Source organism: Saccostrea echinata, unplaced genomic scaffold, assembly GCF_033153115.1.
Source record: "Saccostrea echinata isolate AGI-Se365-2 ecotype Australia unplaced genomic scaffold, CSIRO_AGI_Sech_v1 ptg000053l, whole genome shotgun sequence".
NCBI classification, from domain to species: Eukaryota; Metazoa; Mollusca; class Bivalvia; order Ostreida; family Ostreidae; genus Saccostrea; species Saccostrea echinata.
The window spans coordinates 710,139-737,630 of NW_026889802.1; the positions used below are offsets into that span (position 1 = coordinate 710,139).

The window sequence follows — 27,492 nt, forward strand, 5'->3', positions numbered from 1 at the left end:
CATATTTTATTCATCAAAATGAATATCAATGACAATGACCTTATTAAAATGTTCATGTTCTGTTTTCCACATTATTGGAGTCCATTTCATTGTTAGAGTGTCTATGTACTAGAGTTGGCAGTGAGATTGCAAGCAAGAGGTTAAAGTCTTGCTGTTATTGAGTTTCTCTGTAAACTTTTTTGAGTTCACTAATTAATGCAGTTAAGATAGGATTACCACCATGTTGTTCAATCAGCTCCAATATTCTACAAAGATACAATCACTGCAGTGTAATGAGACTATCTGAACTAAAGGAACATAACTCTATGAGTGGATATTGAATACTTCATTAGGGGTGAAACGATACACCTCCTTCACGGTTCGATACGTATTGTATAATTTTGTCTCGGTTCGGTTATTTTCGATACGATACATTTTGATAGAAGGAAACAAATTCTACGTTGTTTTATGCTTTCTTTTTCTAAATCTAGTCACATATTTTACGAATTTTATTTGCAAATTGACTAGAAGAAATTGATTAAAATTATTTGACTGTCAAAAATTATTTTACAAGCTATCAGTCATCAAAAATTTACGTTTTCTATACTTATTTATTCTGAGTAACGTGTTATACCTTATGCCAAACCCGACTGAATAACGATCCCGACCGAAAAATGAACCGAACCGAAAATTAGAGATTTTGCACCGTGTATCAAACCGAGAAAAAATACCGCGGTGCATCGATACCGCGGTGAACCGTTTCACTCCTATACTTCATATAGCATATAATGAAAATATTTGAATAGTCTACCTGTTTTCTAATTCAATTAAAGTTTCTTTTGTATAATCAAATGATCCTAGTTTATGTAGACATTCTACACAGTATTTCTTCACATCAATGTCAGTTGTCCGCTGTCGTAGTATATCTAAATCAAAGCTAAGGAATTTATACTCACACTGATTAACAACTCAGGTGACCTAATAACTGGGAAGAAGGATCTACCATATATACAGACATGAATATTTTATTGTTTTGAGCCACTGGCAATTCTTTAACTGGGGGAGCTAACTCTTGCACGTGCATTTGGCAAAGGATACTAATGACCTGGTTATCTTCCTTACTGCTCCGTATGGCATGGATTATAGGAAAAGAAAATTTCCCCTCTGTCAGGTCTTCACAGTAGCTCTTGTTTGCTTCATACTGAAACATGCATTAATGTGGGCATTAATGAGGGCATGATGATGAAGTTATTTCTGTTAGCAAAGTAAATTAGGGTTTTAATTTATTGTCAAGGATATTTACCTCTTTGGAGTATAGATTAGCATAGTCATCTCTTATTTGGAAATACAGTCCTAAGGCATTTAATAAAGGAATAAAATCTCTGAAATTAGAAAACTGAGATTGAAACATCTGCTGCATACAATGAGTTTAATTTAAGCAGGAATGCCACACCAAAATTTCATTTAATAGATCTTTAAGAAATCCCTTTGAAACTATGGTTTCAGCAATGAAATACTGATATTAGCTTTTAATTATTTTTTACGAATTTTTTTGCATTTTTTCAGAGAAAAAGAAAAAAAATGTTTTATTTGCTAATAAGATGCTTTATGGTTTAAAATTTGCTATTAATAAATGCATAATGTGAATGTCTAATAAAATATGTTAATAAAGGCTTGATAGACATTTTAATTTTTTAGATAAAAAATTATTTATGTAAATAAATCACATAATTTGTGAATATTTTTTAAACCTTTGGTTAAAATCTTCATAAAACTAGTCACAACTAGGGTGAATATGTTAGTTAATCATATTTTAAAAAGAAATTGAAATTAAATTAAGAAATTTTAGGGAAAATAATTATTTTATTGTTTGGATCAATCCCGATCAAAATTAAACTGATCCCGATCAAAATTAACACAAAATAAGTAAAATAATAATTTACTGCCTTCTTTTTGTATTTACCACTTAGAAATCTATTTGATTATCAAGTTCAATTTCTTTTTAACCTGTATTACACCTAAACAAAATATTTTTCTTGTGAAAATGTTTTCTATTTCCAATTATTACAAAATTCTTTTTGGGATCAGTTTAATTTTGATCGGGATTGGCCAAAATTAAAAAAATTAATTTCTCTAAAATTTCACAATTTCATTTCAATTTCTTTTTAAAGTATGATTGCCTAACATATTCTCCCTAGTTGTGAATAGTTTTATGAAGATTTTAACCATAGGTTTAAAAAATATTCACAAATTCTGTGTTTTATTTTCATAAATAATTTTTTATTTAAAAAATTAAAATGTCTATCCAGCCTTTATTAACATATTTTATTTGACATTCATATTATGCATTTATTAACAGCCAATTTTTAACCCTAAAGCATCTTATTAGCAAATAAAACATTTTTTTTCATTTTCTATGAAAAATGTGAAAAAAATTCTTATTAAATAATTAAGAGCTAATATTGGCCTTTTAATGCTGAAACCACTACTTATCATGGATGTCTTAAAGGTCTATGAAATAAAACTGTGGTGTGGCATTCCTCCTTAATATGTGCTCCATATCTCAGACACACCAAATACCATATGTTAGTGTAGAGTCTTACTTTTTACATTCACTAAAGAGCTGCATCAATCCCACTGCTAAACCAAACAGTCCTCCTGTCTCTGAAAATAACACCAGTATCAGATGAGTGTCCACAGGACTTGACATATTCTAAACTAAAAAGTTTGATCTATGAAGAAACCAGTCCTAACATGCTTAACCTTGCATCTGTAGATACACAGATGAACAGGCAGTTACACAGATGAATGGATGACATGTTTATTTCAATATAGCCCCCCTACAACTTTATTGTTGTAGTTATAAAAAGTGTTAACCTATACATCATATTATATGATGGTTCAACTCAAAATGAAGCTAAATGTATCAAGTTTACATATTTACACCTTGCCTAGGAGTTCCTCTGCCATATGAAGCTTACTGAGTTGAGTGACCTTGACCTCTCTACTAAGTTGGGTGACCTTTAACATTTGATGTCACATTCTAGACCTTCTAAATGTCCCGTGTGGTTTGAAGAGGCATCACTATGACCCTAAAGAGATGGATGACCTTGACCATTATGACCTTACTGAATTGGGTGACCTTGATCATTACACCTCACTGAGTTTGATGACCTTGACCATTATGAATTTACCAAGTTGCATGATCTTGACCTTACTTTTGATGACCATGGCCTTGTACTCCTCCTCTGTAGGACACACTACAGCATCCCTCCAGTAGATGTCCATACCTTGTCCCCTGTGTAGCTCCAGAAGCTGGGCTGTAAAACAATTGTCAAACAAGGCATTAATATTTGGATATAAAGACTAGAGGTCCATGGGCCACAATGCTCACCTGAGTAATTTTAGGCCTGCTGTTCTTGAGGTTTTAAAATGATTTTTAATATTCCCCTGAAAAATTGTGACCCCATATTATGGCCCTACTCTAAGGGGTCTCTGTATGCACACACCATGGGGATGCTTCAATATCAATATAACATGGCCTTGCCGTTATGGAAAAGGAAACTCCTTTCTTAGATAAAAGCATTATGTAAAATTTGATTCTGATTTAGCTAACTCTTAACCCATGGTCCATAATTTGAAAAAAAAAAAAACTTCAGAAAATTTTTTAAAAAAATTTTCTTACAGAGTTCCATGCAAAACGTTGATCCTATATTATGGCGCCACCCTACTCCCTGGGGCCATGAGTTCAACAGTTTAGAATCTACACTACCTCAGGAAGCTTTCACAAGATTTATCTTTTCTTGTCGTTTGACTCTTCATCTTCGCTAGCCAAGGGTTTCTGATACACTACTCTCCTCATAAACCCTTGGCATACGGTGCTGACAAAAGACGGGATTGTTTTTGTCACGTGATCATGATTCTTACCAGGTACGCACAGATTGCGTCATCAACAGAAATAAAAAGCGTATTTAAAAAAATTTTGTTTTTAAAGAATAATTAACAAGAAGGTATTGAGTTATGTTAATTTGTTATTTAAACATGTAAAAATGCAGATCTACATCTTCAGTATAGATTCTTAATCACATATTTTGCACGTAGCTTTAGATATTGGATGACACCATATAGCTATTCATAGAATGGCATGCTATCTTACGGATCATTGTTTACTTGCGTTTTACATTACCGATATTAAAGAGTCAAGATATATCCCGAATGCAAATATCGTCATTTACAAAAAACAATTGCTGATTGGTCGAACGATGTCGATCAACTCCAATCACAACTTGAGAAAAAAATCCCAACTTTTTTTAACACCGTATGCCAAGGGCTTATGAGGAGAGTAGCGTATCAGAAACCCTTGGCTATCAAAGATGTTGACTCTTGAGAAGAAAAGTTTTAAGGATTTTTTATTTGCATTACAATGTAAAAATTTTATCCCTTGTTGTGCCCCACCCATTTCCCAGGGGCCATGATTTGAACAATTTAGAATCTAAATTATGTCTGGAAGCTTTCAAATAAGTTTCAGCTTTCATGTCCAGTGGTTCTTGAGAAGAAGATTTTTAAAGATTTTTCCTATACATGTATACTTCAATGTAAAACTTTGATCCCCTATTGTGGCCCCATTCTACTCCCTGGGTTCATGATTTGAACAATTTAAAATCTACATTAGGTCTGAAAGCTTTCATATAAGGTTCATCTTTTCTGGTTTAGTGGTTCTTGCAAAGAAGATTTTTCCTTTATAGTTCAAAGTAAAACTTTTATCCCCTATTGTGGCCTCAACCTACCCTTGGGGGCCATGATTTGAACAATTTAGAATCTACTTGGGAAAGCTCCCACATAAGTTTCACCTTTTTTGACCCAGCATTTCTTGAGATTCTTCTTTAATGACCCCACATTATTTTTGCATTTTCTTAATTATCTCCCCTTGGAAGAGTGCTTGGCCCTTCAAATGAACAATTTACTCCAGGATGCTTTGTACCAACTTTAGTTAAAACTGATCCAGTGGTTCTTGAGAAGAAGACAAAAAATGTGAAAAGTTTACAGACAGCTAGACATATGGATGGACACCAGACAATGGGTGATGGGAAAAGCTCACTTGAACATTCAGGTCAGGTAAGCTAAAAACGTGGAATAACATACCTACATGCATTAGGTAATTGCCTATTTTTATGCCCCGCCATGAATATGGTTGGGGGCATATAGTGTTTGTCATGTCCATCTTCTGTTCTTTGCGTTTAGCTCAGCTTCAAAGAAGCTATTCAAGATATTTTTATCAAACTTCATATATTGATACAAATTGATGAGAATTATTCAAATGCATCAACATTTTTTTTACCTTGACCTTTCCTCTGACCTTGACTGGGGTGTTTAGCTCAAATTCAAAAAAACTGTTCAAGATATTTTTATCAAACCTTATATCCTGATACATACAGAACTACTCAACTTCATCTACATTTTTTTTTTACCTTTTGTTTGACCTTGACTTCTCTTTTCTTAAATTTGTGTCTAGCTAAGTTTCAAAGAAACTATCCATGATATTATTATCAAACTTCATATGTTGATACATAAAGGTGAAAGCTATTCAAGTGCATCACAATCTTTTGACCTTGACCTTTTCTTTGATCTTGACCTAACTTAAATTTTACCTCAATTTCAAAGAAACTTATGATATTTTATCAACTTTTATATGCTCATACATATTGATCAGACCTGTTCAACTGCATTAACATTTTTTTTACCTTTGCCATTCCTTTGACCTTGACCTCACTTATCTTAAAATGGTATTAAGCAACTATTCAAGATATTTTAATCAAACGTAATATGCTCATACATATTGGTAAAAGCTTGAATGCATCAACATTATCACCTTGACTTTTTCTTTGACCTTGACTTCAAATTTGTGTTTAGCATAGTTCTACAGAATCAAATCAAGATATTTTTATCAAACGTCATATGCTGATACAAATTGAGGAGAGGTATTCAACTTCATCAACACTCATTTGAGATTTTTTTTTTTTGCTCAAAAAAAACTATTTCATATATTTTTTATGTAAACTTATGCACCGATACATTATTTGGTGAGAGTTCATCAACTTTGTCCATTTTTTTTTTTTTTACCTTGACTTTCCCAATGACCCTTGACTATACTATTTATTGTGTATTCAACTCAGTTTTAAAGAAACTATTCAAGGTATTTTCATCAAACTTCATACACTTATTTTCACAAATTTTCATGTTGCATTACTTATGAACCCTGGGTGGTGCAAATATGTCCTATGGACATGGATACCATTTCTAGTATATATCAAGAAATAAATTTATTTATCAAGAAGTATTTTTTTTAAATCTCTATTAGAAAAAAATTAAGTAAAACACGTATGTTAGTTCTAGAAATCCAATAAATTTACATGTGTGCTGATTTACCTGTGAATATTTTTGTGCTTTCTGGATGGTCTAACTGTAGAACTTTTTCTAATCCCAGGAAATATACATAATTAGCAGAGTTTATGGTTTGTGGGACTCCATATATATTGTGAGCCACTGAAAAAAATACAGATTAGATGTGTTTATTTATTTTGACATAGTAAGAATTATAAATTAAAAAAAAAAAATCTAATTTATAAAGAGGCCCATGGGCCACCCACTGCTATATTCCTCAGCAGATTTTATTTTTTTTTTTTTAATTTTCCTCTTTAATTTCATCACAATTCTAATTCCATTTTGTGGACCAAAAACTTTGCCCTCAGGTACCTATGATTTAATCATAGTCCATTCAATATGGATGTTTCATTATCAATATGATCAATATGGCCCTGCTGTCCTGGAGATTTTAATCCCTATGCATGTGCATTATGTAAAATTTGGATCTCTGATTTCTGGCCATCCTACCCCAGGGGTCATAATTTTAAAAAAAAATGATTCCACACAACTGAAGAACATGTACTGTGGTATGTTTTTCTTATTAATAATATTTAGTGTGGTCTTCCAACTTTGAAAAGATTTCTTCCCATACAATCCCTTGTAAAACTTTAATCTCAACATATTCCCAAGAGCCTTGATCCAAACAAACTTGAATCTACACTATCTGAGGATGCTTCCATATCAATGTGACTTATCACAGCTTTGCTGTTCATTAGAGGAACACGTTTAAAATTTTTTCCTATATACAGTCAAACCTCGTTATCTCAAACTGAATGGGACCAAAAAATATTCAAGTTATCAAAGGATTTGAGATATCAAGGGAAAATACTTAAAGAATAAGTGGTTGGGACTTCCAAATCACTTTGACATATCCATAGTATTCGAGATATCAGTGTTCAAGATACCGAAGTTCAACTGTATTCCTATGTTAAACTTTGATCTCCTATTATGGCCCCACCTTACCCCCAGATTTCTTCTTATGTATTCCTATATAAAACCTTGATCACCTATTTTAACTTCACCCTAACCCTGAGGGTCATGATTTGAATATATCTTGAATCTACACTTTCTGAGGATGCTTCCATATTCATATGACTAATCAGGGATTTGCTATTCATGAGAAGATTTTTAAAAGAATTCCTATGTAAAATGTTGATCGCCTATTGTGGTCCCACCCTACCCCTGGAGGTCATGAATTTGAACAAATTTGAATCTATGCATTCAATGAAGCTTTCATCATTTATGGCCTAGTGGTTCTTGAGAAGAAGAATTTTGAAAGATGCAATTAAATTTTGCTACAAAATTTGACTATGGATGACTCCTTCTACCTGATCAATACATAGGGCTGACAGCATGTGTGATCAGTCCAACAGGGGACGATTACTCCTCCTAGGCACATGATCCCACCTTAGAAATTTTGCCCAGTTCACAGATTTGTATTGTTTGTAGATCTTTTGAGATTGTTCACTGTTTGTTATCTTTACCTATTTCATCTTAATTATTTTCCCTTGAAAAGGGGTGAAGCAAAATTTAACCCCCTTCACCCAAGAAAGCTTTATAGCAAGTTTGGTTAAAATTGGCCCACTGGTTCTGGAAATGAAGTCGAAAATGTGAAAAGTTAACAGTCAACAGACTAGTTTTTTTTCTCTATCAAAATAACCTTTGGCTCAGGTGAGCTAAAAAAGTGAATACCTGGAATTCCTCTTCTTAAGTTAGAATTATCTTCAATATCATCAATTCTGCAAGTAAATGATACATCTCATTATGCAGGCTTTTAATTGTAACAAGATTAGAATATATTGACTAACCATCACTTCCATGTATTCTGTTATGATCTACTTAATATTCTTGTTAACTTCACAGAATAAGAGTTTTCCAAAAGCTAAGCCATGCCCACCCCCCACCCCCAATATCAAAGAAAAAAAATTTTCATTCAATTAATTAGCATATTTTCAACCATCATTCAATATATTTGGTGAATGAGTTTGAAGATAAAACTTTCTTTGAATGACTACTAAGAACCACATAAAGAGGCAGTGAATGTGAAAATTTTGTTTCGTAATGCAGCATTGTACAATCATACTTCAGTTCATGTTTATTTACATAGTATGTACAATGTACATAAAAGCTAAGACATTCTTACTACTCATCTGAAACCCTTCCCTGAACAAATATGTTTAAAAGGAACCCCAATGTATGTGGATCTTACAATAGACTGGCATTATGTAGCATCTGGGTGACTTCTCCAATTAATTTTAATTTCTCTTCAGGTATATTCAGCCAGCAGTTGAATGCCTATATATGTAGGGAAACAAGAAAAAAAAAGTCAATCATCTTCAACTTTGGTCACAGATATTGTATTTATCTTCCAACTACAGAGTTTAAAAGGATGCTGTTTTTACATTTGTCAGTCTGATTATCTTTGTAGGATATCACAGAAGATTGTAATTGGATTTAAATGAAATTTGGGCAGCAGACAAGCCATGGGGCAAGAAATAATTGAAATTTGAGCTGGGTCCTGTTATAAGTTCTATTTTTTTATTTCCATTTTTGTAATACTTCTGCCAACTATCAATGATGAAATTTCTAGGAAAAATTGATTTTGAGCAATAACCAATTAAAAATGCAGAAGTGGTATTTTTTTCACTTTTACTAATACTGGATCAGGATGTTAGGTAAGAGAATACATGGACATGCTGCAGCTAGGAAAGTCAAGAATTTCTTCTCTGGATGCCCTATAGTTTGACACTATTTTTGATGTAGTCAGTATTTATTGAAGACTTACTGCAGCTAGCTTGGCTCTGACTTTTTTCCCTGGTATTTGGCATATATAGTTATAGGGCTCCAACAATATCTGTATAAATTGAAAAGATTTCATATTAAAGAATACATATCACTTCAAAGGAAATAAGTTCATGATACTTTGCATTTTAGTTCATGATATTTATAATACTATTCAATTGGGTTTTTTTTTTTTTATTTTTTGTTTGCTAGTCAATATCTTCATTTTCTGAGTCAAAAAAGACTCCTCAAATAGTTGAGGTTCAGACGTTACTATACACAAAAGGAAATAACTCATTAACAAATATTTGAAGTATTTGATATTAAGTCACGTTTAACTTAATTAATATCTATGTCAATAAAACATGATAGACAATAACTTTATCATTGACATCTCCTTCTTTTCCACTCATATTTTATGAATTGGTCAGGTTTTTCTTTGGTTTAGAAGACCCCTTATGAATGACTACACCACAATCTCTGCAAGAAAAAAAAAAATATGGAGGTAGAATCCCAAAACCAATCAAAATATTTATTCATGATAGTAGATGCTAGTCTTTCTATGAGGTGAATACTGTAAATAACTTGTTGTTTGCAAGAACTTTATTTTTGCATTATTATGCGAGACCGTCTACTTGCAAAAATTTAATTCTCACACATATCTTTTTATCAGTATAGATTAAACACAGCAATAACCAGAAATCGAGAAAATTTTGTCTGTTTATAAATAAGTACCCAGTACCTCTTTCCTGAAAATGGGGCATCGCAAATATTTAGTGATCCATAGTACTCAATTTATAAACTGTCAGAAAAGTACTGACTAAAGCAACAGAATCCAAGAAAAGGTATAAAAGGTATTGTACCAAATTATAAGACAACAGTTGTTATAATATTTTGCTTTCAATTATCTCTTCACTTTTTTTTAGGGGGGGGGGGGGGTTCTATGATAGTAATTACAATAATATTGAAAAATATTACACAGAAGTGATTGCTAGAATATCATATTTTGGATATCTTGCATTCATTACAAGTCACATAAAACAATTACCAGGTAACAGAAATGCATGTAAAACTATACCTTTTTGTCATTCAATAAAAGTGGGGGTGGGGTGGGGGATTTAAGTGGTTAAAAAATCAAGCAACTCAAGACCAATAACTGTTAACTAGTACAAAATACTTTTTTTAAACAAAGGAATTTCAAAAAACTCAAATACTGGAAGTTCTGTTCAGACTTCATTTTAATTTCAAGAGCAAGATTTGTTCTTTGTTGTATCTTTGTCAATTTTTTTTGGGGGGGGGGGGGGTTGTATTCAGAAATAAGTGGCACTTTGCCAACAAATATCTGAAGAGGCAAAACTATCCCCATGTGTACAAAGAAGGTTGTAGAAAATCTTTTTTCCTTTTGCCAAAGACTCAAATGAGATTTTTTTTTATCAAACTTCCTCAAATTTTACATACTATAAAAAAAATCTTCAAAAAAAAATTGTTCTCAAGAACAGCCATTCTCACAATTTCAGGGGTCCTGAGTCCACTCATGGCTGTGGGACCCCTGACAAACTTAATTCATTTTTGATGGGCTGACTGCTTTCATAGAAATTACAAAGTCTGATTGTTTTTCTTATCTCTCGACCAATCACATTAAGCCCTTCAGTGACAAACAACCTGTAACACATGCATTGAGGTGTCAAGGGAATACTTCCTGTTTACATTTTCTGTTTACTTTTAAAATGTTCTCACTAAGAGAAGCAACCCACCCCCCCCCCAAAAAAAACGAAATTGTCAAGGGTCCCACAGATATGAGTGGCCAATGGAACCCTTGACGTTGTGAGGGTGCAGAACAACAGGGCCATGTTAGTCATTTTGGTACTGAAGCATCCCCATGTAGTGTTTAGTTCAATAATGCTGTGACCCCTTTAGGCTAGGATAGGGACATGATTTGGGCTAGAATAGGGACATGATATGGGGTCGATTTTTTTTTACGGGATAAATAAGGGGGGGGGGGGAGGTTTAAAATATCCTAAAGAGAGAGGGTCAAAGGTGACACCGGTGAGCGTTATGTCCCATGGGCCTCCTGTTGCTCGTATGAAACATTCAATGTATCTGAGAATCGGAAATGGTCTTGTTCCAATTGACAATACACACAACATCTACAGGCATAACATACATACATGTTATTCTCTTTACAGAAGTGGACAGGCTTTTTCCTAAATGAATACGTGTCATACATGCGAAGACGATCAAACTTTAATTAACTTACCGTCTGTATAAATCTCCAATTACCTATGTTTTCAAATCAGTTTCAGTTTAACTGTACTGTAATCAGGTAATAAAACAGTCTTCTTGAGATTCGTTCTTCATGAATCATGAAAAAAATGATCGAAAGATGTGGCTTCCGGCTTTTTATTGTCCACGTGTTTTCTATTTTTAGAGTACTTAAAAATAAACTCTTTTTTCTCTATTCAGGAACAGCGGGTACAGGTAAATTTCGCACCTTGTGAATTCAGCACTTAAAAGCGAATTTGGCACTTAGGAAACAGTCCCGTTTTTTCGCCGATCTATGCAAATATATTTTTTAATGGATACCCCCCCTTTCCAAAAAAAAAAAAGCATTTGATAACATAACACCGCGGAAAAAAAAATTAAAGCTATATATGGTGTATCTGAGCTAAAAAAAATAAAAATATGAGATTGGTTGTAATTGAACGTGATATTTGTTATTTACGTTCAAATTAAAATTTTCATCGATTTTGAACTTGAATAACCGCACTTTTCTATAGTTAAATTGACTTTAAACTATGTCAGATATTTTATTTTAATGCAGAGTCGGTTAATAAATCGGTTATTGTTTTAAATTTCTAATATCTATGAAACGCGATTGATTTAATTTGTGTAATTTATAGGAAAGTCCTATCTTTAAATAAAGTAATAAAACAAATACATTTGTAGAAAGATCTTTTTAATTTTAGTTAGTCTGAACTTATCAAAAATACGCCATATATGACTTTAAAATATATTTTCTACTTTAAAAAAAATGAAAATAAACAAAATTTACCATGATAAAATTAGTATATAGAAACAAACCTTTGGAAATTTTAAGCACAGAAGGAACACAATAAATCAGTCATTCAAATAACATGCAAGGATTCCCTGTAGTGCAGATTCAAGTTCAATTCGTGCTTGAAAATGGCTTCAGTATAAATATAGACAATTTTATTATGAAAATGTATGGAAGGGGGGGGGGGGGGTATTGAAGACCGTCTTTAATCAGGAATAGGGGTACTTGCCTACTTTGGACTCCAATCAGTAGAAAATCAAAGTTTTACATGGGATTGGAATATATATAGCCACAGACTTAAGGATGATATATTTTTAAAAAATACTATGAATGGACCACTTGCCTGCAAACAGGGAAAACGAAGGTTGGTCGTGTTAATGGGTTGTGTTTACGAGCCACTTGAAGCTACATTTTTACACTTTAGGAGATAAACTGTTCACTATCATGCCCCCATGCTATCACTCCGCAGCTTCTAAATACTAGTACATTATTAAAATTATGTGCACGTTCCACTTCAATCTGATTAAAATCAGATCTTTGTTATACTCCGAAATTCTGAATTTCGGAGCGTAACAAAGATCTGATTTTAATCAGATTGCGTTCAAAATGGAATCTTTATTCTATATATATATTTCTCAATAAGGAAGTTTTGCAAAGACAAACTGAATTACTCACTTTTTGGCCCCGAAGAACAAACAGCAAATTAGACGACTCAAAATACACCCCTTTCAATTCATGAGTTTCACATGTGCATTTAATAAATACAGTACTTTCGTGCAACTGTCTGTACAACTTCTCACAATTATTTTTAAAAACAACAACAACAACAACAAAATAAATAAATAAATAATATATTCTTAAGAAAAAGATGGGGAGTGGTCCACCGTTTGTCCAGTAGTTGCACAAATCTCTATATAAACATGATAAATGCACTTGTTAAAATTAAAAGTGGAATGTATTTTTAAATTTTACGTTGTCTCTTTTGGGCCAACAAAGTGTATAATTCATTTTGTATTTGTAAAACGACCTTCTTGAAGAAAGTTTAATCAAGATTTTGTTTGAGACCAAATGTTTGGAAAATTCATAAATCGCTGTTGAAAGCTTTTATATATAAAGCTTATGCAAATAATTTTCGTTTATTTCATATTATCTCATGCACCTCTAACAATTTGTTAAGAAAGTCAATTTAACTTACATCATCCACTTTGGTCAATTATTAATTCATATATAAATAAATAAGGTTGATTAAGTACATTCTGAAAAAAAAAAAAAAAAAAAAAAAAAAAAAAAAAAAAAAACACTTAAAAAAGATACAAAACATGAAATGAAAAAATCTACATTTAAAAAATAATCATAAAAAAAATACATGGAAGAAATAAAAACCATGATTTGATTTTTCTCACGATCCCTATAATAGTATTTAAATGTAATATTTTTAATTTCGTAAGTTTCTGAGAATTCGAAAATTTGACAAGTGCGCGCTAGCGAAAGGGTCGTGAACTTAGCCACATGGGTATTTTCCACCAATGAATGCAATGACATTTCACAACTGCGCAGCAATGATGCGCGCTATTAAAATATTGACAACAAAAATGCCGTCGGAAAGCCCAGCGGTTCAAGCACAAACAGAAAAACCGCAACATTACTTGTAAGTTTTATTGTACAACATCAGATGATTAGATTAACTGTCTTTTATTGTAAATACTAAGTTTGCTGTCTCTTTTCAGGTATTTAAAAGAATTTAGAACACAACAATGCCCGTTATTCCTACAACACAAATGCACACAGCATAGACCGTTCACTTGCTTTCACTGGCATTTTATGAATCAGAGACGAAGAAGACCTATTCGGAAACGAGATGGAACTTTTAATTACAGTCCAGATGTGTACTGTACCAAATATGACGATACAAATGGTCTTTGTCCCGATGGAGATGAGTGAGTACCTTATTGTCTTTCTGGCCGCCATTCAAATTTTGGTGGGAAATATTTTGGTCACTGAAACAAAACTCGATTCCTCGTTTTGTTTCGTTAAAAGGCTTCATGACAGTTGTACTTCCTGTTAGGGTCTGTAGTAATGTGACAAGAGAAATCAATTATAACGTTGTTTTGTCAGAATATATTCCCTTTTTTGAAAGAAAACAATCTGACATATTGTAAACATTGTCCGCCATTTTGTTGGAAAATGCGGAGTTGCAGAAATTGCGTTTTATTTCTCCGTTATTTACAAATTGACAGTGTATCAAACACATATACTATGTTTTGATTTGCCTTTGATTAAATTCAGATAACTTTTATGGTATACATTGGTCTAGCAAAAAAGTTTTCATTGTGTCGACGGTATGTTTACCAATCTCTTTATAAAAACAACACGTAAATAAAACCAACTTCATCAGATACCGGAATGCCCCGGGAGCAGGAGTTGTCAAAATGTTGTCATGGTATTGAAAAACCTTACTACATTAAAATTATTAAAAATGTAAGGTTACTTTTCCAATGTTTTTTTCAATCAGCTGTTTTCTTAAGTCATGCGTACTGGAGCAATAGGGTTAGTGGGTCAGTGATGTAACCTTGAACTTCACCACAAACGAAACAACAACGAATGCTAAGCAAGGCAAAATGCTGAAAAGCCGAAAAAGAAATAATTCAATAATAAATATTTCAAATGAATTTTTTAGTGAAAAGAAACCCAAATTGAATTCTACGAAATAAAGGACCTAAGGAATAAAATTCAGTATGCAGTACTGTACAGTGCCAGTTTTATGAGACAAACCATCTGATTATATGACAAATGGCTCACGTGCATTTTATGTTACCTTCAATAAAGCATTTTCAAACCAGTAATATGCTTTCAAAATTTTCTCGATAGAAAGGATTACTGATTGAATTTTTTATATATATAAAAACATGAAATAATTAAAACTATCAAAAAGAAGTATGTGCTTAGAGGTGGTAAACAATATTAAAAAAATAACGATATTGTGTAATTAAACATGAAAAAACAGAAGGTTATTAAGTGCTTTCAAATTTGTGAAATATTTTATACTAGTGTCAGTGTACAATTGTCAAGTCTGTCATGTTATGCATGAATGAAGTTAAGACGATATGGAAGAATGTCTCTAAAAATATATCAAGTAAAAAAAACTGTCAAGGAATTAGTTCTTCCCAAATAAATAATAAGGTTATATTTTTATTCATAAAAACCTTGATGATGCAAAACTATGTTAAACAACCATCAGTGAACAACTGCAATACATTTGGTATAGCAATAAAACACCTCTGTATCTATTTTAGGAAAATATGTTGCATGCATGTCAGTTTGTATTTTAAACCTGAATGTTGTGAAGATTTCACCTGTAACAGTTGAGTGTTGCTGTCAACATTGCAGGTGCCCTTTCCTACACAGAACAGCAGGAGACACTGAACGAAGGTACCACTTGAGGTATTACAAAACAGGAACTTGTGTCTATGAAACAGATTCCAAGGGAAACTGTGTCAAAAATGGGCCACACTGTGCATTTGCGCATGGAGCTCATGACCTTAGACCCCCAATTTATGACATCAGAGAGTTGCAGGCAATCGAGACCCCAGATCTGAAAGCTTCTCTCAGTTCTTCTTCAGGAACACCCAGTAGTTTGGAAAAGGACAAAATTCTGGCTGAGGACCCAAAGTGGAATGGTAATCTCTCTTTACCTGAAGGAAACATAATCATATGAATTACTGATTGTAAAATGAGAAAAAGAGTAATGACATAATAAAAACACCTGATGTTAATGATTTATATGAAATCCAAACCACAGTATCAGGTAAAAATAACAGTTTTGATAAGTTGATCACTGTTGTTATGGTGAAAATATTGATTAATTAACAAGCAAGGAAGTTCTTAATGGGAAAAAACAGCTAGATTGTAGCCCTCTGGAACTTTTGATACCAGCTAGCATCAACAGGCAGTACATTTTTCAGTAACTGTAAGTTGTGTTTTATTGTAGATACCAATTATGTACTGGCTAATTATAAGACAGAACCATGCAAGAGACCTCCCCGATTATGTAGGCAAGGGTATGCCTGTCCATCATATCACAACACTAGAGACAGGCGAAGAAGTCCAAAGAAGTGCAAGTATAGGTAAGGCCCTGTTTTGTTTGTATATTGCCAAAAGCTAAGGAAAAACATTAACCTTTAATAAGACATTAATTACAAATGCCAATGTTTGGTTTTTATGACGTCGAGCTCTTGGAGCTCGAACGTCATCTAGCGATCGGCCAAGTGAAACCGCCAAGGGATGTACGCGACCGAATGTGTCAGTGGATGCATCCGCAATAGAAAATAGCAATAGCTATAAACCAATTTCTTTTAAAACGCTCACAATGAATAATTATAGCTTGAAAATAAAATTGCATCATTTGTATCTACAATTAATTCTTTTTACAAAACAACAATATTATGTTTTATTTTCACACAATAAAAACGTGATGGTTGTTGCGGATGAATTTCTACAGAAAGGTGTGTCGAATGACATGAATAACATTTTGGAACGATAACCGTGGAACACAAACAACCCAACAGGCGGTAAAATAATTACAAAATTACATAAACACGAATACTATAAGACTGAAAAGATTGAATTTCTAAATCTTAGCTTTACTTTTACAATCTTCTGACCAACTTTATCCTAAAAACCGATGATGTTGACCAGTATTACTGTATTTCTCCATTTCCTCCAATATACCACGCCCTATCGTAACTCGATCGTACTTGTAACAGAGCAGAGTCATGGTTGTAGTTTAGATGCAATCACTAAAACAACGCTTTGACATTGGCAATTAGAAAGAATAATATATAAATTCATGAAGTCCTTCATAGTTCTTCAATTGACTGAAAAGATATTAGTTTGATATTGCATGAACATGTTCGACGGTGTCTGGTCAATTCAAACCCTGCTCCATTCGGACCATGACATAAGACCCCAGACTGTAATTGTGACATTTTCTTTAAAACTATTTTTTTATTATTATTATTATGTCACCTGAGTCACTCACTCGACCTATTGCTATCTTCAGATTCTTTTGAAATTATTTTTTTTGTTCGATGTCATTGAAGCCTTTCAGGCTTTTGATTATAGTTATTAGAGATGGAGATCAGAATTTTTTTTCTAAAAAAAGATTTATTGTCATTTGTAAAGCTGACAATAACTTAAAAGATTAAAATGGGGTCACACCATAGATTAATAATATTGCTGAATTTCCTGAAAAACCTAGACTTGTCTTTACTAATTTAAGGTGAATTTATTAACACCTGATTCCAATACATACAGATTTGATTTTTGCTCATGGTTATTTTCATATTTCTGAAACAAAATTCATTGTCTCTTCATGAATCATTTATCCCCCCTTCCAGATATCTGTATTGGTCTATTATCTAGTCATTCATCAGTAATTTTTGTTATACTGGTATTCAAGGGTCTTTTAGATATATATGTCTTTTGACAGATTCTACATGTATAACAAATGCAGATTCAAATTTTAAGAATGTTATCTTGAATAACCAGTAATTGGTCAATGATTACTTAGAATTTTTTTGCTTAGAAGCTTAATTCCTGTTCTAATGTGTAGAATGTTGGTGATTTTCATAATCCAAAGTGTCACCAGGTTCACGGGTATGTGGATGACAGTCAACATATCAGTCTCAATAGCTCATAGTGGTTAGAGCACTGGCACAGTATGCCAGAGGCCCTGGGTTTGAGTCCCGGTTGAGACTTGATTTTGCACCACCTGTGACAAAAGCATGAATGTATCCCAGATACGTCACCTGTGCATGTTTTGTTAAATTGGTACTTACTACTTAGTGTTACTTTGGCCACCAAAGTCCGCATCCAATGAATCTACAAAAACTGTCTGCCAAGATGAATTACCGGAGTCCTTACCTGTAAAGTCCGCATCCAATGAATCTACAAAAACTGTCTGCCAAGATGAATTACCGGAGTCCTTACCTGTAAAGTCCGCATCCAATGAATCTACAAAAACTGTCTGCCAAGATGAATTACCGGAGTCCTTACCTGTAAAGTCCGCATCCAATGAATCTACAAAAACTGTCTGCCAAGATGAATTACCGGAGTCCTTACAAAATAGAACAATAAACATCCACGGAATTTATGGACTGTTTAATTAATCATTAAGGATAAATAATGTAATGTAAAGTTTTGTGACAATTTCACACGATTATGGTTGTTAAATTATTAATGTAAAGATTCTAGTCCGCAAGTTGTTATGACGTCCGCATTTTTTATTTACATAGTAACATAGTCCGCAATTTTTACTTCATGTATAATCATTTCATGTATATTTGTTCTGATGACGACCGTCTCTGGTCGTAACCGGTCAACCAAATAAATTTACTGCTGCATTCTCACGAAGTGTTGGTGATCTGTTTTATATCTTCCAGATGTATTATCTGTTTGGTCAATTTAAGTTTTATAGTTAAAGTTAACATACAAAGATAAAATGGAGCATATAGATATAGGCATACATTATTATGATAGCATATTTGCACATCTGGTCAGTATAAGATGCATATCACCAGATATTGACAAACTATGACTAAACATCCAACTGCAAAATGTAGGTCCTGTAGCATTTAATGCCTATCAATAGTAGTACACAACACTGCAAGATTAGTCAATGCAGGACTTTGGTGAATGGAACATAATTTTTAAAAATCTCTCTTAGGTCGACCCCGTGTCCTAATGTAAAACATGGTGATGACTGGGGAGATCCAACACAGTGTGAAAATGGGGACAATTGTGCTTACTGTCACACCAGAACAGAACAGCAGTTCCACCCAGAGGTAAGACTGTGTACATAACGCCATTATTGTAACCAAGAATAGGAATCTCAGTAGCTGTTCATAATAAGCTCTTAAAACGAGAGTTGAATCCAATGACAAAATATGTATCTTGATGTAAAACCTGTCACATATTCGTTTTTTTTTTCCCACCAGATTTACAAGTCTACTAAATGTAATGATATGGTACAGACAGGATATTGTCCAAGAGGGCCATTTTGTGCCTTTGCTCACGTGGAACGTAAGACGTTTAAATTTAGTACATTTCAATGTAAAGATGTTTTACAGTGAATCTTTATTGGAGAACAGCCAAAACACAGTTTTGTGTTTAGAGTCTTTGACATTCAATCATAATATTAACATTTATTTATTTATTTATTTATTTATTTTTTTGTTATAGAGGAAATAACTACCCAGAGAGATGTTTTGTCAACAAGTGAGAATTCTCTGGCTGCATTTATGAGCACAGTTTTACCCATAGCTGAGAACCCTCAAACGATATACACACTTAACACAAGTGATACCCATTCTAAATCAGTAGGTCTTTGTTTAATGGAAATCCATGCAATTTCAGTAATTATACTCATTGCTCAACTTTTTTTTCCAGACAAAAAGATTCAAATGATAATTTCTTTTCCCCAAATTAATAAATTTGAGATATGAAGTATGAATTTTTTTTTTTTCTTAGAATCAGAATGGTTCTAGTAGTTTACCTAAATTACCGGTTCCTATAGGAAAAGAACGAGCCAACAGTATTCCTTATGCTACTATCACTGTAAGTAGTATATTTTTCCAAAACCATCAGAACACACATTTTATGGAACACATCATAACCTGCGAAATGTTTAATTACCGGAGTTCATTAATTACAAACTAGGGTGATAAAGAATACCAAATTGTTCTTAATGCATGACATATTAAATATCTACCAGGCAGTTAATATACGTATATGCCTTTAAAAAGTCCTCAGAATGATGAAATAAATGTGATGAAGATTTGAACTGCTGTTGTCACACAGAATTTGTTTTGTAGAGTAACAATATAGCAACTAATCAACAGCTACAGACCAGTAGCCCGCTCCCAGAGCCAATAGGAAAAGGTCGTTCTAGCAGCACATCCAGTAGTATTACATCAGACTCAGGATTCTATCAACGAGCCCCGGGGTCAGAGAGAGAAGACTCGCAAATGGTCAGTGTAAGTAGGAACTTAGATGACATCCCTCATCGTCATCTCATGTTCCTCATCACTCAGGATTGAGTTCACACCTGAGTTCACACCTGCACTACAGTTCATCTACCTTTGGATACCTTATAATTTTCTGTAGAGTCTTTGGATTGCATTTCCATCTGTTTCTACAGTTCTTAAATTGCACTTACATGTAGCTCTGTTTTGGATGACCTGTGTGTATTATGTTGGTCATGTTTTGGTTGACATATAGGTGGAATGACATCTTTTCAGTATGATTTTAGAGTTTATCTTGGCATTGAATTGACCTGACCTGAAGAGGTAAATGATATACTATTTAGTTCTATTACAACACATATGTCAGTTACCTTCATGTAAATCTTGAGTTTTGTGTTCAGTGTTGACTGTGACCTTTACCTTTGATTTAAGTGGAAATGATGTGAAAATGTGACCTTGTCTAGTTTCTTCTTTTTTGTGTGCAAGTAATATACGACTAATCAAGTGATCATAACAGGCATGTTTCATTTTATCAAATTGTGTGAATACAATCTTTCCATATTATTTTTATCATTTTTTTGCGTTCACATTATTTCTATAGTTTTTTTTGACACATGATTTTATTAAAGTACCAAAACTTTATCATATTTTAAATTTAGTTTGTTTACCACGATGCATCACTTGCCTAAGTCATACATGTACTTTCATTCAATACATTTTCTTATACCCAACTCTTGTGTTTTATTTTAACTATTATCATTGTCACATTTTCCTCATTCATTCAATCATTGATCACAGATGGTGCTTGACTTAGCTGATGCTTACATGTGATTTACTTCTCTATTTCAGATGAAATTACGTCAACAATTACAGTCTATAGATTCTGACCAAACAATAGATCTGGTAGAGAAAGCTAAGCGTAAACAGAATCTATTGATGCTGCACAGTTTAACCTTCTCCACTAGTGCTACCCCCAGCCCTGTAGCAAATCAACAGCCCAATGTGTCCACAATGTCCCCTCTGGCTCCTGCCTTCTACCCCCCAGGGGATACCGTAGGATCTGTTATAGGTAAGGATATATTTGAATTAAAAAGTAGTTGCATTTAGGTAAAAATCAGATGATTTAAAAGAACCCTTTGCAGATAAGTTAGATTATCCTTTGAAGTTTTTGGTGAAATAAAGAGCATGTGAATTGTATGAAAATTTGAATTTGATTATCTATATGATATAAAACATGTATGAGTTTTAATGTTTTCAGATTGAGGTTTTCTTTTGTACATTGTAGGTCATGCTTTGGATGACTTATGTTTAGATGATATTGATATTAACAGTATAGACCGAGAACTAGATAAAGATGAAATTAACTCTCTTAGTAGCTCTTTAAGTGCAGGGATACCAACTTCAGGTAATTCTAACTATATGTCAAAATTGCCTCAAAACATTTTACTATGGCTTACCTGTTAGCTCCTAATGGTAGAGAGCTTAATGCATATTTTATAGGTATTGTTCAACTAGAAGTTATACATGTATTTTGAGGGGGTAAATTTGGTAGATAACATCGTTTTGAGCACAAGTGCTCTTAAATTTTTTTTTTTTATGACAAATATATTATGCATGTACATTTCATTGTTGCAGGTTATGGTGCACAGTCCATACCCATTGGAATCCCAGGAGGCCTTCAGAGGGGAAGTATTGGGAGTCTTTCCCAGTCCCCACCTTCACCCTTCGGTAGCTTTTCTCATGGTCTGTTGACAGGAAATCAAAAGCAGGAGTCTGGTGAACCAGTGAGTAGAAGACTATAGTGTGAAAATCTGATTTAAAATCAATGCCTAAAGTAACCTCATTTAAATTAGGAAAGGAGCCAACTGTTGACTTAAAAGAGCTGCTGAGTATTCTAAGAAGGGAAAAACATAATAATATATTTGTAATTTCATATATAGTGATAGGCTTATGTTTTAAATCTCTAAATTTTATGTGTAAACCTTCATTTTGAAACAATTTTCTTTGTAGAATATTTCCTTGCTGGGTTACCACAATCACAACAAATTTAGTGATGTAAATTCCATGTCTCCTAGAAGTGGCCCTGGGGGGCCGCACTCTCCACTATATTCCTCCTCAAATCTATCCAATAGTTCTCAAGGAGCAGATATGCAGAAGTTACGAGAGGAATTCCAGCATTATAAGACGAGACAAGAACATTGGGAGCAAGCTTATTCTCAGGCTAAAAGTGTAAGGAATCCATTCCTCTCTTATTATATTCTGTATGTGAGTTTAAATTTGGGGGTTTTAAATGTTTATTTTTATGCCCCTCTTCGAAGAAGGGAGGGCATATTGCTTTGCTGCTGTCGGTGGGTCCACCAACAGTTTCCGTTCATTTTCTTCACAGAGGGCGTACATACTGAAATGAAATTTGGTATACAAATTTATCATAAGAACATCTAAGTCAAGTTCTGTTTTGGGTACGATCGAGCAATTTTTGACAGAGTTATGCCCCTTAGACTTAGACAAATTCCAATTATTTGCAGTTTCCGTTCATTTTCTTCACAAGATTGTACATACTGAAATGAAATTTGGTATACAGATTTATCATAAAAATATCTAGGTCAAGTTTTGTTTTGAGCATGATCAAGCAATTTTGACAGAGTTATGTCCCTTGGACTTAGAAATATTCCAAATAAATTTAGGGGGGGGGGGGGGGGCATAAGTGTTTCACAAACATCTCATGTTTCCTTTGCTACCTTGAAATTGGTGATAAGTTATGTCTTAAATGTGTGTATAATGACTTTTTTCCCTTAAATTATCCATGCTTTCTGGAATTTTGATGTTATCAAGAGCTGCAAGTTGTTTTCCCCTACATTCTGTACATATAATAGCACTTTCTCTCACCAACCTTACCTAAAATTTTCTATAATAAAAGTTAATTTACATGCATTGATGTTTGCCTTGGCCTTGATCTTTGCCCATATTCATTTCTTATTATGGATGACATTTTCTTGTTCATCTTATTGCACTATATGAAGAAAACACATTTCTGATGGTAATACCAAAGTTAACACTGGCTTTAACCTCAAAATAAATGATTTGCTATAACCTTTGTTGAGGTTTCAAATTTCATGAATACCTGTTAGTTTAATTAGCATGGAACAGTCTGAATACCAGTATTTATTTGAACGTTGACCAGGAGTTTTGAATTGGTATGTGATTTGAAGGACACACATCCGTCAATTTTTCATGGTCAATTTTTCATGTTTTATGAGATATTTTTGTTGTGTTTCTTTCATGAGGTATTTTTGTTGTGTTCAGGCATGTGAAGCATGGAAGAGAGAGGCTGAGGAATCTCTCAGAAAAGCAAAATCAGCAGAGGAGGAAAAGGCCCAGGCGGTCAAACAGAGAGACGAGGTAGGTCAATAAAGGGAGGTCAAACAGAGAGATGAGGTAGGTCAATAAAGGGGGGTCAAACAGAGAGACGAGGTAGGTCAATAAGGGGGATGGGGTCAAACAGAGAGACGAGGTAGGTCAATAAGGGGGGTGGGGTCAAACAGAGAGACGAGGTAGGTCAATAAGGGGGGTGGGGTCAAACAAAAAGACGAGGTAGGTCAATAAGGGGGGTGGGGTCAAACAAAGAGACGAGGTACGTCAATAAGGGGGGTGGGGTGAAACAGAGAGACGAGGTAGGTCAATAAAGGGGGGTCAAACAGAGAGACGAGGTAGGTCAATGGTGGGGGGTCAAACAGAGAGACGAGGTAGGTCAATAAAGGGGGGTCAAACAAAGAGACGAAGTAGGTCAATAAGGGGGGCGGGGTCAAACAGAGAGACGAGGTAGGTCAATAAGGGGGGCGGGTTCAAACAGAGAGACGATGTAGGTCAATGGGGGGTGGTCAAACAGAGAGACGAGGTAGGTCAATAAGAAGAAATAGAACAATATTGTAAGAAGAAATAGAACAATATTGTAATTGAAAAAAGGTCAACTTCTTGGTACTAATTTTTGAATCAAATGTAAATAATTATATAAAGTATTTCCCAACCCTCGCTTTGTTTAATCTTCTTGGTTCAAAGTTTTTAGGTTACTTAAACTTAATTAAGACTAGAAGGAAAATATTTTTGAATTAATATTTATATTATAGCATATAGACATTGCCATGAATTGTTCAGCACTGGGTGACTACATTCTAATTACATTGCAGGCTCTTGGTAGAATATCAAAGATACAATTAGATCTGGAAAAAATGGGTGGTGGATCCAATAGTGTAAGATTACTTCATCAGGTAAACGAAATAGAAAAATTACCTATTCCTCAGCTTAGACAGATACAGCAACAACTTAGAATGGATATGGACAAATTAGACAAGGTATGTCTGATATAAACAACATGTCACATGAAAAAAAGACCATGCATTCAGAATCATATTAAAAGTGTTTTTATTTGAAATTTTCAATTCAAGCAGTTCCCTGCAAAAAAGTTTTAAATACAGAAGATATAGTATTTTTAGAATCTGAATGTTTTACTTTAGAAGGATAAGGTTACTTGATTTAGTTCTTACTCTTTTCTCACATCAGATTTTATGTCTTTCCTGGTTATGGACATGATTGATATTAATTTACTGATTTTTTACAGGTGATCATGTATCAGCAGAACCTGAAATGTATTATGTGTCAGGATAGAAACCGTAGTATTACATGTGTGCCGTGCAACCACAGGGTCATGTGCGAAGCATGTGCTGGAAAATCCACAGAGTGCCCCATGTGTCACGTCCAACGGACCAATTACCGCTTGTAATGGCGGGAACAACTAGGATCTTCAAATTGTTTTAGTGACTCAAGTGCTAATAATGACGCTTTGTTAAGCAGGTTTTCATATTGTTAAGATACAACTAAATTTTTAAGAATTTAAAGTTTGGACGTTTCTCCCCTAAACTATGTGTAAATTATGGTCTGCTTTGTACTGATAGTATGTTATACTTGTTTGTAAGGTTGTTTCCAAATTAATCAGTGCATACTTTATTTATACATTGTACAGATTGCTCGAATTTTCATCTTTTATGTATTTCAACAAATGAAATTTCACCATTTGCAATGTTATAACTTCACTCATGCAAGCAAAAAAATACTACCCCATTTATGAACTTGAATAAATTTTGGTGATATGAACATCTGATTAACAATATGCAATAGAGAGGGAGGTTTTATGAAGAATGGGTGTATGGTGTGAGCCTTATATAAATACATGTAAATATACTTACTAGGGTTTTGTTTTTGTCAGAAGCGATTATAGTGTCTGTGATTCAGTAATGATCATTCATTAACATATTTTAGAGTATTTGTCTGTGTAAATTAATGTAGACTGTTCTTGAACTGTGTTTCTTTTATTTTTTAGTTTATGTTTGGTTTCAAATTATTTGGAGTTACTAGTGCTATGACCTGATATAATAACAAAGGTTTTATTATTCATTCCAAGAGAAATATCAGTCCATCTTTGTAATTTTTTTTTTCATTGTGAGTTGAAATGTAGAGTATATTACATAGGAAATAATATAACATTTCATTGTCTTTAGTTTCCATGGCAACAGAATGTTGCTATGAAGTGAAACATTCTGTCACTAAGCTAAAACACTGAGAAAGGGGAACTTTGTTCCAAAATGAAGTTTGAATGTAGAGAGGATCCATTCTATGTTGAGATAAATTTTAATTATTTAAAATTAAAACAGACATATAAAATTAGTCAGTACATGTACTCCACTGGGACAGCTGTCACATCTCCACTTCTATATATAGATATTTTTCATACTTTAAATTTGTTTTCATTTTCATTTTTTTCCTATTTGGAAGTCTGTTCTTGTGATTTGCTTAAAAACAAAAAGAAGATTTTGGTTAGGGAAACTTCAGGCTACTGGATAGCTGATAGGTTTTTTAAAAGTGGTTGTGTAACTCATTGTTAATGATATATTGCTAAGAATTGAGTTCATTCAGAAATAGACAGAGATCTCAGATGTCTTTGGGTTTGATGTAAATGCCATCCTTGCCTGAAAGAAAAAGGTTCTATGGAGAGAAAGAAAAACTTATTAAAGAACTTTTTGTGAAACTTTGAAATTGCATGCCCTGGCCCCTTGTTCTTGTGCATGCTGGCTCATACACTTAGAAAAATGGGTAAGGGCATCAGGTGTATATTTGATAGTTTATAAAATGTAGTTCTCATTAGTCATATTTAAGAATTTTGAACTGTAAGCCTTATCACAGTTTTTAACTCACAAATCATCGACTAGCCTTCAATGCTATGCAAAAACACACGATAGCTAGTATTTCAATTAGGAAGATAAATTCACTTTTTGCTTGGATCCATATTATAATCTTTTTTTCCTGATATTTTTATTTTCAAATTTGTAAGTGTTAAAAACTGGAATAAGACCTTGTTTTCTTGTGTTTACATAGAATGAAATATGGTTTACAATTAATAAATGTTTTTAACACCAAGTTTTGTAGAAAACTGGGATAGGCTAAATATTTATTGAAGAAAGAAGAAAATGTGTATCTTGCATTAGAGAATCATGGGAAGACTTTACCCACGAGAGCATTTTTGAGATTGTCCCAGTATTCTGGTAGTTTATTATTTAGCACTGTTGAAGCTGAGTGTTTATATCAATGTTTTGGAGATTAACACATGAAAATTAATATTACATTAAGTTTATACAAGCTTGTATATTTAGAATTTTCTCAAGATAAGAATTAATTGTAATGGTATTACAAAATGGTTTTTCCTAATTCTGGATGATGTATTTTTCTACTGCTTATTCTTTATTCAATAATGCAGAATATCTTGTTGAGGGAATTTCCTCCCTTTTTTCCCTTCAAAAAACAAATTTTGTTAAACAAATTGTAGATTCAGAAAAAATAAAATTTTATCAGAATTGAAATATTGTGTTGAACTACTTTCCATAGTATAAAACATCTTTTAGGGACCTTTGGATATACATGTACTGAAGGAAATACAGGTATGTACTTATTGGGGAGTCATTATGAAATTTGAAATATAACTCTGCCTTAATGTATTAAATTTTGTATTCTAATGCACCTTTGTAATCTGCATTTTGATTGGTTAATGCACTGTTTTTCGCAGTTAAACAAAAATTATTGAGAGTGAAAGCTTTTGATTATGTTGTTTTAATGGAAAGAGGCAAAAACACATTTCGTTTCATATAACAAAACAACAAAAGAAGGCTTAAACATCAAACAAAATGC

At 33.3% G+C, this 27,492-nt stretch overlaps 2 protein-coding genes across 3 annotated transcripts; one reads left to right on the forward strand and one right to left on the reverse strand.

The window, feature by feature from the left end:
* Positions 1-9: 9 nt before the first annotated feature.
* LOC133204496 (geranylgeranyl pyrophosphate synthase-like) lies at positions 10-11,532 on the reverse strand. Its single transcript, XM_061340240.1, has 12 exons — positions 11,441-11,532; positions 9,564-9,663; positions 9,188-9,256; positions 8,612-8,697; positions 8,095-8,141; positions 6,406-6,522; positions 3,198-3,299; positions 2,583-2,643; positions 1,283-1,361; positions 1,078-1,180; positions 791-905; positions 10-245 (listed from the first exon to the last, which is right to left on the reverse strand). The coding sequence occupies exons 2-12, from the start codon at positions 9,594-9,596 to the stop codon at positions 155-157; spliced, it is 903 nt and encodes a 300-aa protein (XP_061196224.1). The 5' UTR covers positions 9,597-9,663; positions 11,441-11,532; the 3' UTR covers positions 10-154.
* Positions 11,533-13,759: 2,227 nt separating this feature from the next.
* Positions 13,760-26,543, forward strand: LOC133204486 (RING finger protein unkempt homolog). 2 transcript variants are annotated; one of them, XM_061340223.1, is made up of 16 exons: positions 13,760-13,886; positions 13,966-14,175; positions 15,626-15,915; positions 16,227-16,362; positions 18,963-19,080; positions 19,234-19,318; positions 19,478-19,614; positions 19,766-19,852; positions 20,110-20,271; positions 21,109-21,328; positions 21,545-21,664; positions 21,895-22,043; positions 22,270-22,488; positions 23,563-23,658; positions 24,444-24,608; positions 24,875-26,543. In XM_061340223.1, exons 1-16 carry the CDS (start codon positions 13,765-13,767, stop codon positions 25,034-25,036), a joined length of 2,478 nt encoding a protein of 825 aa, XP_061196207.1. In that variant the 5' UTR covers positions 13,760-13,764; the 3' UTR covers positions 25,037-26,543. The 2 variants fall into 2 exon arrangements, with proteins under 2 accessions (XP_061196207.1, XP_061196208.1); XM_061340224.1 differs by having other exon boundaries at positions 13,767-13,886; positions 20,110-20,265.
* Positions 26,544-27,492: the final 949 nt, after the last annotated feature.

Excerpts from the sequence above, each read along its gene's own strand:
- LOC133204496 (XM_061340240.1), bottom strand. The coding sequence starts at position 9,596 with ATGAGTGGAAAAGAAGGAGATGTCAATGATAAA. Across the intron at positions 1,362-2,582 it reads CTCTTTAGTGAATGTAAAAA|AGATTTTATTCCTTTATTAA; the intron begins GTAAGACTCTAC and ends TTCTAATTTCAG. Across the intron at positions 246-790 it reads TTAATTGAATTAGAAAACAG|AATATTGGAGCTGATTGAAC; the intron begins GTAGACTATTCA and ends GTATCTTTGTAG.
- LOC133204486 (XM_061340223.1), top strand. The coding sequence starts at position 13,765 with ATGAATGCAATGACATTTCACAACTGCGCAGCAATGATGCGCGCTATT. Across the intron at positions 19,319-19,477 it reads TGCCTTTGCTCACGTGGAAC|AGGAAATAACTACCCAGAGA; the intron begins GTAAGACGTTTA and ends TTTTTGTTATAG. Across the intron at positions 19,853-20,109 it reads TTCCTTATGCTACTATCACT|AGTAACAATATAGCAACTAA; the intron begins GTAAGTAGTATA and ends TTTGTTTTGTAG.